The following is a 14639-nucleotide window of genomic DNA, read 5'->3' on the forward strand; positions in this document are numbered from 1 at the left end:
AAAATGCTAGTTATGTGCATGCATTTGAGTGTATATGCAGGCTACCTCGCATGAAACATTTTTCTTACAAAACATGGCATGCCAAAATTAATAAATTCGTTTCACCCAATAACATAGTTGACCTTCCGGCAGTTTTTTGTAAATCCTGTAAATGAGCGCACCCTAAATATGTGACCGTCTGAATGTTCATGCGATTTGGTGATGAATGACGAATAAGACAGCATGCATTTTTAGCTCACCTGAGCACGAAGTGCTCAAGGTGAGCTATTAGCTATATTGTGATCGCCCTGTGTCCGTCGTCGTCGTATGTCGTCAACAATTTGACTGTTAACACTCTAAAGGTCACAATTTTGGCACAATCTTAATGAAACTTGGTCAGAATGTTACTCTCAATAAAATCTTGGACGAGTTCGATATTGGGTCATCTGGGCTTAAAACTAGGTCACCAGGTCAAATTAAAGGAAAAGTTTGTTAACACTCTTAGAGGTCACATTTATGAATGTATCTTCAGGAACTTGGTCAGAATGTTAATATTAATGATCTCCAGATCAAGTTCGAATATGGGTCATGTGCGGTCAAAAACTAGGTCACCAGGTCAAATTAAAGGAAAAGCTTGTTAACACTCTAGAGGTCACATTTATGACTGTATCTTCATGAAAGTTGGTCAGATTGTTTATATTAATAATCTTTAAGTCAAGTTTAAACGTAGATCATGTGCGATCAAAAACTAGGTCACCAGGTCAAATCATAGGAAAAACTTGTTAGTACTCTAGAGGTCACATTTATGACTGAATCTTCATGAAAGTTGGTCAGAATGTTTATATTAACGATAGCTAGGTCAAGTTTGAATCTTGGTCATGTGCGGTAAAAAACTAGGTCACCAGGTCAAATTGAAGGAAAAGCTTGTTAACACTCTAGAGGTCACATTTATGTCTTTATCTTCATGAAAGTTAGTCAGAATGTTAATATAAATGATCTCTAGGCCATGTTCGAATCTGGGCCATGTGCGGTCAAAAACTAGGTCACCAGATCAAATTGAAGGAAAAGCTTGTTAACACTGTAGAGGTCACATTTATAACTGTATCTTCATGAAAATTGGTCAGATTGTTTATATTAATAATCTCTAGGTCAAGTTTGAATCTGAGTCATGTGCGGTTAAAAACTAGGTCACCAGGTCAAATTGAAGGAAAAGCTTCTTAACACTCTAGAGGTCATATTTATGACTGTATGTTTATAAAACTTAGTCAGAATGTATATATTGATTATCTCTAGGCCAAGTTCGAATCTTAGTCATGTGCGGTCAAAAACTAGGTCACCAGGTCAAATTTAAGGAAAAGCTTGTTAACAATCTAGAGGTCACATTTATAAATGTTTCTTCATGAATGTTGGTCAGAATGTTTATATTAATAATTTTTAAGTCAATTTTAAATCTGGGTCATGTGAGGGCAAACACTAGTTCATTTGGTCAAATCATAGGAAAAGCTTGTTAGCACCCTAGAGGTCACATTTATGACTGTATCTTCATTCACCATCTTACTTTAACTTATATGATCTGAAGTAGCTAAAATGAAGATGATCCTTTAAAATTGTGGTCTAAGGCTGATAGGAAGAGTTTTGTCACAATTGCCCTCGCCCTGAAAACACTTATTGATTCATGAGGAAAGTCGAGACGGCTTATGGTTATCATATATCGATACCAGACGGGATCTTGTTGTCGGGAAATAAAAAACATGGAACTAATTAAGTAACAAACCACTAGAGTATTTATAAGTATTAAACTCATATATTGTATACGGCAAATAGTAAAATAACCATGTATTGTCTGTTTTCTCCACATGCGAGTGGTCTAAGTAGCTGTTTTAAAACTTGTGATTATTTGGCGGATCGGGCAATTTTGTATGTTAAACAGTATACATGTAGTTTAGGGTAATGCTGGTCTCATAATCATTTAAAACACATGTTTTCTCTTTCGTTATGCATTAAGAATAATATCTGTGAATCAGGGTATTTACTATATATGATTTAAGCCTCGAAGATAATAAAATGCCAAAAGTAACATTAACCTGAATACTGAGGCCTTGGAACAATAACAAATCCGACTGTACATACTCCCGGCTGAGGCCTTAAATCGTACACAGTTAATCCTTTTCAAAACCACTGTGAACCAAATACAGTCCTTTATAGCAATGTTTTTTAAAAGCCATATCGACTAAGAAAAATCAATCACATTGCATTCAATTAGCGTGTTCTGTTTATTTCGTCCCTGTAGTCTCAATTCCAAATCTCCCTTCCTTTTTTTATGCCATCCTGTAATTCAACGCACCTGTCAACAATGGTGACAACTTCCGGCTGTTTAATGATTATAAATGTTGATTTTTCCTTAAATCTGTGAAACCTGTCGAGGTATTTTGAATATTTTCAGTGTCGTCGTTCAAAACCTTGTATGTTGTATTGATCTAACGCATGAAACACACGTATCAATATGACAATTACTTATTTTCTAAATAATAACAGAACAGCTGTAGACATGCAGTACATGTAAAAATAAAAGTCTAGAAAATCATGCAAAGCAGCAAGTTCTCCAACACTGTCACAAGCTAAAACATAGGAAAAGAGTTTCAGCTAAAACAGACATGTGAACTCAACTCAATTGGACAAACTACTGCTGTGTAGACCCTCCTTCAACTCGTAAAAGCTTCCTTTTTAGACACCCTACTGCCACTTAGTCCACCTAAATGGCCGTCAACGAGTCTTTTGACGATTTTTTTAATGTGGCAGACTCGTGACATCCACCATCCCAGCAAAAAGTAGCAAGCGGTCCTTGCGCAGAGAATCCTCGCGACCACAATTTTGAAATTATCTCCGTTATAAATTCAAATTTCTACGCAAATATCATTGCCTACTATTAAACACATATTAAGTTATGTCAGTATGCCCAAAAAACATGTTAAGTTATCATAAAACACGTACAAGTGTCGATTGTTTATCAAGTATCACAATATCGGTAAATCTGGGACAAATCTGACTGGTTGTGTATATGTATAACGGTATTCGTGACCCATAATATCACTGTCGGATAAAAATTGAAAAACTTTGTCATTATTATTCAACATCAATGCATATTATTACAGTAAAATGTATATCATTTCGCCCGTTGTTAAATGGCAGAGAGATGTAGCGTTACAGGGATACATAAGAAATGTCAAAATAATAAAAAAAGTATCCCTGATCGCTCATTATTGTAGCTATACTGCCACTCTACCCAATTCCAAACAATATCGACCACTTTTCCATAAAACATATATGTTGTAAAACTGGCATTAGAATTCAATTGTATGTACAGAGAAGTCTGTAAACTTGTCATAATGTAACTGAAGTTTTCTCAAAATTAGAGTTTCAAAGAACAAGCCTGAACTCTTATAATTGGTGTAAATAGCATAGGATAAGCTTTTTTTAATTAAAACATGTAAATACTATTAAAAATCAAACGGATTGATTTTGTATGTTAAAAATTTAGTGACAAAATGTACATGTTTAATTGTATGCATATCACAGTCCTTTTCCAGAGTTGACAATCATGGACTTAGAAAGAGCACCCAGAAGCGAGCTGCTGAAAAAGATTGAAGAACAGAAAGAAAAATTGCAAAATAGGGAGAAGAAATTGAGAGGTAAAATTGTAAATATATGAGAAAGGTGAATCAAACAACAAATGCTTTTCTACTAGTTCATGAAATATATACTGATTGGGCTATAGCCTGTTCATATTTAGGTATTTAAACATACATGTTTACAAATTGTTTTATAGTCTCCATATTAATTGTGAGAATGTTGTAATTACGTATGTTTTAAATACAGTACCGGTACATAAACATGAATAAAAGTTGTAAATTTTCAACAAGAAAAACTGATTCCGCGTATTTCAGGTTATCTTTTTTTCATAATCTTTTTTCATAAGCTTTGTGATATAATGTGAAGGATCAAATCAGTTCATTTTAGGTATCAATGAATTTCATCAGAATTGTACATGGAAATATCTGTTTACTCAATTTAGAAATATAATATAAATAGTCTACATAGAATGTCTGAGAGTAAAAAAAATACTTCACCAATAATGAAACGTTGAGAAGGGATCAAGAGCAATTAGTGTTTGAATGTTGTTTAAATCTTGTTTTTATGTGAAGAAATAGAATAAAGAAGATAAAATAAATTTGTGTGTTATATTTAAAGGTGAATTATTAAAAAGGGAGTTTTTTAAACAAGTTTCATAACATTTTTCATCAAATGGCAATGAATGTAATATTCTTTTTATCACATGAAACATTTGTTGCCAAAAGTGAAGATTTTATTCCCATTTATTGGTAAAATGTTTGACTCTAAATTTTAGTCTTAATTAGTAGGGCAAAATGGTGTCAATGATTGTATTACACTCCAAACAAGAATTAAAAAAAATAACACCTACATTTCAGATTTGATTGGTGCCTATAAGGGCGTGTTAAAAGAGAAGGAGGCTTTAGAATCCAGCGTGAAAGTCCTTTCACAGGGTCAAAGGTCAAGGTCGAATCTAGAAGTCCCCAATTCAAAAGGTCCACCCTCAGACACAGCCAGTGATCGCGGCCTTGACTCAGATCGGGAATCTGAAGATGGGGCCAAACCGTTTCACCATGCAGGAGATCCTTTAAATGTACTTAACATTGTGTGTGGGTTGTTTGTTTGGAAGTTAAGTTTTTTTCCACCAAATGTAAAGGGCTTTTTAAAATTTTAGAGTTTTCTTTTCATTTTAGAAGGGAACATGTAAATCCTTCTAGGGTGTGCTAATTTTCTGAATATTGTCATCTTCAGAAATTGCTGTTTCAGAACACGGATCTATAAACCTGGTTTATAGATCCGTGTTTAGGAGTTGTTTTATCTTTATTTTTTGTATTGAAGGCAGAGCATGAGGAGGCAGAGGACGTGATTTCCAAGCTGACAGCTCAGGTTGAAACTCTCTCCCACTCAATGATGACACTCACTGAACAGAAATCCAAACTTGAAGCCAACTACATTGCTGAAAAGAAAGCGATAAAGGTCAGTATGGACTGGAACTATATTTCAATTCATTTTATCTTGACTGTGGTTAAAGCTACAATGGGGCTAGACTCTCGCAGTCTGTGGGGCTACATGTATCAATATTTCTGAGTAGTTGTAATATATGATTAAGAGCATATGCTCAATTGTCAGTTCAGGGATTTTTATTTTTTTATTTTCCATATAAAAATTTCTATTCAAATTGTGACATTCACTTTAAAATAGTGTTTCCAAGGTAATTTCTTGATTTCATGATATTTTATTATTTGCTTGTTAAAGGAATGGCCACTATATCATTGGTAGAAATCAGTAGTAGTGTCACATTAAGAACTAGGTGGGGATGGATTTTGGGGCTTTCAATTTGAAAAAGAAAACACAAGCATGTATTGAAGACAATGGATAAAGTTTGTAAATAGACTTTAAAATCCGTAAATTATGATAATCATATAAACTCAATCGTCTGTTTGTAACAGTACACTTTATTTAATGAAATCAAGGTTTACAATACACTTTTCATCATTTAAATTTACATAAAGGTGTACAAATCACTTTAAGTTAAAAGTTATGTGTAGCTCTGATGTGTACTGTGTAGCTCTGATGTGTACTTTCAGACTACTTGATTATATCTTCCCACAAATTATTTGATAGAAAGTGTTTTTTTAATCCAAAAACTAATTTAGACCATGCAATGTCACTGTGTTTATGAAAATAAGATGTAGGATTTGTTATAGTTAAATTTGATGGGTGATGAGTAGCAACAAAAGTGATTAAGCTTAAATGTTGTTATCTAACTTGGTTTCAGCAAGAAAATGAAGACCTTCAAAGACGACTAAAAGAAAGTCTGGAAAAGGCTGAGTCCCTACAGAAGCAGGTTGATTCCCAGACCAATGAGGTACATGCAGTTGATATAGAATGAAAGCTAATTTCAATCATTTCAAACAAAAGGATGATGAATACCTTCCATGACCCAGAGTGTAAGATAGGTTCATTCCAATGTGAGCGAAGGGTGTTTCCAAGTAAGCTTAATAAAAACCTTCATTTATTTTGTCAGCAATGTAACACCTAAATTACTCAATGGATTTTAATTCAACAACACACTTTGGTTAAGCATGATAAGTGCAAATACAGTGTACAATAACCTCGGAGTTATTGCCTCTTCTCAAAGAATTCTTTGCCCTTCCTGTGTCCAGATGGCATTTAGGGGTATTCTTCACTTATGTGACAGCTCTAGTTATTATAATGATTATGTAACAGTGGAAGGGCCGTATAAGAGGTCAACAGATTGAACGGGAAAAGGAACAGACAGACCATGCCGTTATGTTACGGGAGCTGCAGAAACTTCTTGCCAGTGAGAGAGAAACAAAAGAACATCTTGAACAACAGGTACTGTACGACTTTAAAAATCTATATGTGATGTATGTTACTGTACTTTTAGATATTAGAATATTAACCTTTTGATGGAGTGACTAACTAGTGAGAATTGACTTGCTAGAAAATGTCATATGGTAAATAAAACACTGGAAACCACAGGGACAAGCCCAAAATTTAACAAAGGTCGTGTTTAACAAAGGTCATGTTTAACAAAGGTTGTATTTAACAAAGGTCATGTTTAACAATGGTCATGTTTATGTTTAACAAAGGTTATGTTAAAGGTCCTTATTAACCAAGGTCATGTTCAACAAAGGTCATAATAAACAAAGGTCATGTTTAACAACAGTCATGTTAAGCTAAGGTCATGTTTAACACAGGTCATGTTTAACTAAGGTCATGTTTAACTAAGGTAATGTTTAACTAAGGTCAAGTTTAACAAAGGTCATGTTTAACTAAGGTCAAGTTTAACAAAGGTCATGTTTAACTAAGGTCAAGTTTAACAAAGGTCATGTTTAAAAGCACACAGCATTATAAGATAACAATTATTACTCATGTTGCATAAATCTTTCTTTTATTTTTAGCTTGACGAAACCACATTCAGCCTTAAAGAACAGAGACAGGCTACACAGGAGATTCAGGCTCGCCACATAGAGGAGACCGAGCGATTGAAACGCGACATCTCACAGCTCAAGGCGAGTCTAGACGAGGAAAAGACACAAGCTCTGCGGCCATCACCACAGCTGCTGAGTCTGCAGAGGGAAACTGAGGAACTCAAGGTATTGCAGTTGTAAGATTTTGCCTAAGAAGCCCATTTCATAAAAGGATTATAGCCAGTTTTTCACAAATCTTAAATCTGTAGTAACTACACAGATGGCAGCAAGTCATTTTTTGTTTTAATTGTGAAGACTGTTTCCAACTTGAAATCTGACTTATGGTCAGCTCTTACTAATATATGTAAGTTTATGCGACTTTACAACTTAGATCGTTATAATAAACGAAATGGGACCCTGAATCATAAATAGCATTTGAAAATTGTAAGGAAATTAAATAATCAACTTAAATTTGGAACATTCAAAGTTTGTTCACTTATGCTTAATTGGATCAGTGGTGTACTGATTGATAAGCACTTGACTAGAAATACACCTGTGCGATTATCATGCATGGAAGAAGTGGAGACAATGTCGGAGGATTACCAATAATGCAGTGTTTTTTTCCACCATTGTGGGAAGGAGTTCAGGGCCTTTCTGTCAGGGATAAATGCTTCTAAATGTACTAAATTTGGTAAATCCCATTTCTCGAAGAAATTAACAGAAAAGAACTTCCAAGCTTTATGATACAGACAAAGAAAACTCTTTCACATTAAAACATTTTTGAATGGTTAAATTAAAATTTATTTCAAAGTTCTTTATTTTCTTTAAAAATAAAATTGGGAATTTCCTTTAAACATTTAAGTAAAATGTGAATGGAAATGGAACCGAATTTCAGCCACAAATTGGTAAGAAAAATCCTGATTTAATGGGAAACAGTTATAGTATCTCATAACCTGATTGGCTAAAATCTGAAAACTATTCACCTGTGTATACCTGTGTATTTCAGGCCCAGCACAGGTTGCTGCAGCGAGAAGATGAATCTCGTGTAGAAGAAGTTGAGTCAAAGGCACGGGATTATGGGAAACAGTGTGAGACCAGGATCGCGGAGCTGGAGTCAAAATTGTCTGAACTTTCTGAGACAGTTGGCAACTATGAGAGGCTCAGGTATCAGGACCAGCAGACTATCCAGGTAAATGCATTGCTGATGTTGTGTCGTATGGGAGGCATGGCTGACACAGGCATTAGTTCAAGTTGGTATCCCAATTTCATTTCTGATCAATAACTTTGAAAGACTTGGTGAAGAAATGACCCTTATTGATTTATGGATCATATGGTCAAATGTCAGTGTGACTTTTATTGGAAATAATATGAGCATCCTGAAAGGCATAACATCTGATTAACAGAATTTTAGTCCAATTGAGAAATGCTGTTTGATTAGGAATGACATAATTTAGAGATTAAAGCAGAGTTCATTTAGAGACTGAAGGAGAGATAATTTAGAGATTAAAGAAGAGATAATTTAGGGACTAATGAAAAGTTAATTAAGAAGCTAAAGAGTTAATTTTGAGATTTTAGAAACTTAAAGGAGATTGATTTAGAGGATAAATGAGAGTGTGGAGAAAATACCTGCCCTAACATACTGTTTTATATTGTAACTCTCAGAGACTTAAAGATAGGTTGAGCCAGCTAGAACAGGAGAACCGGGCACTGACTGAAGCCTCACAGTCTGCCAGCGAGGAGGAGATGACTGACATACCAAAGATTGTGGAGAAAATTTCTGTCCTGAAGGAACAGCTATTGGCAGCTAACAGTCGTACAGAGCAGCCCATTAATATTGAAGGTATGTTAAGAATTAGCGAGGGAATGGAGGCGGAGTGTTGCATATTTCAATTAATAAATGCAAAGATGTTCTAAATGCTTCTTGTTTCAAAGTCATTAAAAACTGGGTCACTGGATGGCATTGGAAATAACAATATTTTAAAAGCAGTGTTTCATTTAAGGTCTTTTTAAATTTGATTCATTATTGTATAAGTCATTTGGTGTGCTTGTTGACGAACACGTACCATTGTGTAAGATGTAATAGTTATAGTTGGAATCTGATACCATTTACATTATGGAGTTCTGTGAAAAAAAAATACAATCATGAGGAAGCTTTTGGTATTGCCAGTGCTCTATCTCAATTACCTTTGTCTGTCAGTCTGTCTGTCTGGCACTAACATTTCTGGTTTATGCGTATTTTATCCTTTAAAAAAAAGTCCCCAAAACTTATAGTTTTATGTGTATTTTCAGTGCGTCTGGTCCACCATCCGTCTGTCCATCTGTCTGTCCCTCCATATTTTTTATGTAACTTAAAAACAATATAGACACATTCTTGAAATTAAAAAAAATTTGTTCACAGTAACAATACACACTTATGTAATTCCAGTTTCAATATTGTCCCATTTTAAACTCAGAAAATCATTTCATTTGTATCAGAACTTTTGAAAAGAATCAAATGAAACTTGAAGCATCAATATTTTTGATTTTTATTTGTTTCCAGAGCTGTTGCTAGCTGACACTGGTGCCGAACACCCGCTAGTCAAGAAATACAGGGAGGAGCTAGAACAAGTCAAGGAGGAGTTTGAACGCTACAGGCTCCGCGCACAGTCGGTCCTCAAAAACAAGAAGGTATGTAAAATATTTGTATTTATGTGGAGCTATGTGACATAATGTCTGCATTGGTAGCTTACAACTTTTTTAATCAAACAACAGGTTGTGGGTTTGATCCCCACCAAATGAAAGTTCTCTTGGCCTCTCAAAAAGGACCCAGTACTGATTTCTGTCCAGGAAAAGTGATATCAGATTTCAGTTGACTTCATAATCAAGCTTAAATAAATTAGTATAAACTAACTTATTTTGAAATTTCAAATTCAGTTTCTTTTTTGTCTGGTATTAAAATTAAATTGTTTCTCTTGCTGGGTTGTGCAGTGATAAAGTAATAACATCTCAAGTTAGAAATGTTTTCTTTAATTTTAAAGTAAAAAAGTTTAATGCAGCAACCCCAGTTCTTGTAAAAGTGACCTGTTACAGGAAGGTTACTACATTTGGAGTTGAAACATGGCACTATCAGATCATTTAGCCCTTGAGGTTCACTAGTAAATAATTACAAGCACCGATATAAAGAAATTAAAATGAACATATGATTGTGATATTCTATACCATATGTACATTTTCATATCAAGTCCTATCAATAAAAGTGTCAATTAAACATATAAAAATGGGGCCAAATTAAAGTTCAATTAAGATAGCATACTTTTCTCATTAAACAAACCATGGTCTTTATGTTTATTCAGGAGAACATGCCAACCCAGGAAGACGTATTGAAAGAGCATGTGAATGAGCTGCGTGACCGACTACGCACCCTGCATGTGCAACAGGATGAGGAGCTAGAACACTGTCGACAGCGCGAGGACGGTGTGCGGAAAACAATGCTAGCCTTGCAGGACAAACACAAGCATGAGGTTGGTGCTAAGTGGTCTTCCAAGTGATATCAGAATAAAAAAAATCTGAATTTGAATCTGTTCAATAGCTCAAAGACTAAGATTTAAATTGTTTTGTGCTTAAGATATTCATAATTAATTGGTGAAGTTCAATCAACTTAAATTTAATGATTCAACATAGATAGGAAGAAATGCAAGAAAATCCGAATATTAATTTAAACGCATATGAACGAATTTAGTGAAAATTAAACGGTGTTTGAAACATTCTTTGTTAAAAAATCGTCAAATTTCACGAAATTGAAAATTTTCACCAAGAAGCTTATGAATATGGTCACTGATGTTCTCTTTAAGTCTGAAGAGTTTTAGAATAAGTGGGCGTCATCTTCTACTAATACACGCAAACAGGCAGTGCGCATAGTTGAATTTTCACAATCTGAGGAAAATATTTTGATTTTTTTTTAGATTTGAAAATTAAGTTTTTTACTTTATTCCCAGGTTCTACACATGCAAGCAGAGCATCACTCGGCCCTGCAGGAGCTGGAAGAAGAGATGAAGAAACAGCGAGAACGGACGGTCTCCATGTTGGCGGAGAAAGATAGAGAACTAGAGGTGCTCAGGGCTACTTCAACACATTCCCTCCAGCATGACTATGTGGTCAGAACCAGGTAACAGCATGCTCTATTTTTTCAAACGTTCTTAAGCGTAACTAGCTGAAGTAGCTTATTTCATTCAGCTAATTTTCATACAGAATCTCCATTTTACTAAACAAAAATTGTTTCATTGTAATTATCATAAAAATAATTTTCCAATTTTTTTTCTAAAATCTCTTAAGAATGTAAATATTGCACATCCAATACCACATTAAAAATTAAGGGCTTAGCATAATTCTGTTATAAGGGACTTAAGATGTTTCGAAAAATTGGGGCCATATGAAGTTCTCTGATTTCAAATAAGTCAATAAATCTTACTGAAGAAACAGCGAGAATCGACATTTTGTCATTATCTTTATTGCAGTACTACTGTTAAAATCCCTTCTTTGCACAAAACATTCTAGATAAATCAGGATCCCAGCAACTTCTCAATCATAAAATAATTCTTTAAACTGCTAAGCTGTAAAAAATGGTTTGTTTCCGTTTTCCAGACTGACACTAGTTTTATAAAGCTTTCCTAACGGGGTAATTATTTTGTTTATTGCCACTGGTCAAACATTTTCTGAGAGTTTCTTTTGGGTAATATTTTTTGTACTTTGTACAGGAAGGAAGCATTAATGTACTGTTTTGAAGGGCTCTAGTAAACATTGATTATGACAAAATGGCGATGGTTTTAGGTGTGAAAATGACATTCAGACACAGTACATAAAGAGAATAATCTGATCCAATATTTGAGACAATATTTCTTCACTTACAGCCCAGGGCTTTTTCTATATTATCCACGGGTCCGACTATCGGACCCATTCCCAAAGCTAAATATAAGATATTTTTCCCAATCTTCAGAAAAAAATCCCAATCCCAAAAAACTTTTTTTTTTTTTTTTTTTTTTTTAGAAATTCTTTTTACCTGTACTGTAATGGTTCTTTTAACAACATCCTAATAAATTATGTGATGTGAAGTTTTTTTAGTAATTGAACTCAGAAATCATTGTTTTCATCACATTCAGAGATTATATATTATCTGTCATGATTTATTGCAATAGATATTTACACCCCAAGGATTGATATTTCAGCCATTGTGGGTCTTTTAAAGGGAAATTTTTTTTATTTTTTTTTAGAAATTCTTTTTACCTGTACTGTAATGGTTCTTTTAACAACATCCTAATAAATTATGTGATGTGAAGTTTTTTTAGTAATTGAACTCAGAAATCATTGTTTTCATCACATTCAGAGATTATATATTATCTGTCATGATTTATTGCAATAGATATTTACACCCCAAGGATTGATATTTCAGCCATTGTGGGTCTTTTAAAGGGAAAATAAACTAATATCCTAATCATTTCCTAATTCACAGGAGACTAGACAGCTTTTTCTTTTCACTGTAAAATTTCCCAATTTTCTTATTTTCACGACGCAAAATTTCCCAAAATGTCTAGGGTCTTTTTCCCAAAATGGGCAGAAAAAGCCCTGCAGCCCAAGTGGTCAATTTCATCAAAGATATACCATTACCCCATAAATTTAACCATACCACTTACATACTGAGGGCCCGGTTTCAATATAAAAATCTTAGTAGTCACCAATACACTGCTGAGAGTACTCAGGTGCAACCGTAAGGTTACAGGTAAAATCTATGAGATAAATGTCCTTCATGACATTTTTATTGAAACGCAGTTTACGGCACACCACAATATGCCTAGAAATTTACAATCTTTAGCATTACGATTTTCAATGAAACGTGGTCCAGTAAAATGATGAATCTGATTTACAGGTCCAATCTGGAGAGTGGTGGTGCATCCTGTGAGAGACAGAGTTCAGAGGATGAGGCAGTGACACGCCTCCTGGCCACACCCCCAGCAGGCCAGGGTGATATGACTTTGCTCTACTTTGCACAGGAGCAGGCCAGGAAAGATGTGGAGGTGGCCACACTGAGGAAACAAAAAAGGGAACTTGAAATGGCTCTACGAGATTTACAGGTGTCTTCCAGTAGTAAGCAGGAAGCGTTGTATGAAGAAATTGACAGTTTGAAGGAGGAGATTCGTAAACTTGGACGGAGTATAAGTCGAGAAGGTGCCAATTTGGAATATCTGAAAAATGTGACTTACAAGTTTTTAATTTGTCATGACCCGGTTGGCAAACAGCAGATGTTGAACGCTATAACCACCATTCTGCAGTTCAGTCCACAAGAGAAGTCAACTGTTCAGGCCCAAAATAAGGGCTGGTGGATGGGAAGTTCTTGATGAAACGTTTGTGTTAGAAATGTGATATGTTATTTTCTGGAACCAGTGCTAAAATTGTCTATTGACAGTGTTCTCGTTGTGTTGCCTGCAAACATTGCAGACACATATGGATTACTTTGTCCAGCGTTGTCTTTCAACGCCCACTTGTCTTCCGAATTGTCTTCTGAATTGTCGTCTGTGTCTTGATTTCATTTCCTGTCAATAACTTTTGAATGATTTATTGTAGAGTCTTAGTATGCAACAGCGAGAACGGACAGGCGATGTATCTTACTTGCAGGATTATAGTTTTCCATATGGATTTTTTCCACAGGGGCCTTAAAAAAGGGTTCATTTGTGGAATCATGTTTATACTTGAACTGTATATTTAATGGGTCCATGTAATATTTATTAAAGTGCTCACCACTGCTTTACATTTACTTAAGAATAAGAATATTTTTTTAAAACAAATGTAAGATGCATGAAAACATTGAATCACTTTTGTTGAGAGTTAATAGAATTTACAACAGGAAAATCTCATCATGTGTTAGCTAACAAGAATGTTATGATGAAGTTTCATTACTTATTGTACTTCAGTAGCTGAAACAAACTTGCTTCTTTTGAAAGTTTATATTAAAGTTCTTTTAAGGGTTTTTGTCTTTATATGAATGGGGAACATAACTTAAACTCTATATTGCAAATAAGTTGCGGGCATTATAGTTTTGATGGATTACCTACAGGCCATGAAAAATTGATTCTATGTTAGGAGTCATCAGGAAGGTAGGTTTTCACCCTTCATAATGAAAATAAAATAAGGAATTCGAAATGGCCTCGGGTAAAGCATACTACATTCACATTTGTCATTCATGTGAAGCTCTCATTTAATTAAAGTATATTTTAAATCAATTTTGTTGATTGGACCATATTTGTGCAATATGTATTGTGGTTGTAATGGTTTATTATCATATTAAATAAAGTCTATTTTTCTATTTACTGTTCTCAAGATTTTTTTCCTTGAAACTAGTTATTAATATATATTGCTTACCATTTGAAACAAGACCTGAGTCACACATATTTTTTTAGGTTCTTTAGGTTTATTTACGCATGACAATTTTGTCTTGCTTACGGCCCAAAGAGCAAGATTTTTAAAATACTAACCACCTGGTTGTTAAAGATGAGAGAACACCTTGCCAAAAGATAGTTGCAGTCAAGGTCACACTAAAGAAAGGCTTGGGCAGATAGAGTACCCATTCATCAATTATCCGCAGCT

General features: G+C 34.5%; 1 protein-coding gene across 3 annotated transcripts; it reads left to right on the forward strand.

Annotated features, from left to right (window-relative positions):
* The first annotated feature begins 2325 nt into the window (after positions 1–2325).
* On the forward strand, positions 2326–14358 carry LOC128215541 (GRIP and coiled-coil domain-containing protein 1-like). 3 transcript variants are annotated; one of them, XM_052922225.1, is made up of 13 exons: positions 2326–2403; positions 3567–3668; positions 4467–4681; positions 4927–5064; positions 5867–5956; positions 6319–6447; positions 7017–7211; positions 8032–8214; positions 8688–8865; positions 9565–9692; positions 10358–10525; positions 11000–11169; positions 12925–14358. In XM_052922225.1, the coding sequence occupies exons 2-13, from the start codon at positions 3578–3580 to the stop codon at positions 13391–13393; spliced, it is 2154 nt and encodes a 717-aa protein (XP_052778185.1). In that variant the 5' UTR covers positions 2326–2403; positions 3567–3577; the 3' UTR covers positions 13394–14358. The 3 variants fall into 3 exon arrangements, with proteins under 3 accessions (XP_052778185.1, XP_052778184.1, XP_052778186.1); XM_052922224.1 differs by having other exon boundaries at positions 2328–2403; positions 3556–3668; XM_052922226.1 differs by having other exon boundaries at positions 2355–2441; positions 3556–3668.
* The last annotated feature ends 281 nt before the right edge of the window (positions 14359–14639 follow it).

This window comes from Mya arenaria, chromosome 13 (assembly GCF_026914265.1).
Source record: "Mya arenaria isolate MELC-2E11 chromosome 13, ASM2691426v1".
Classification (NCBI taxonomy): Eukaryota; Metazoa; Mollusca; class Bivalvia; order Myida; family Myidae; genus Mya; species Mya arenaria.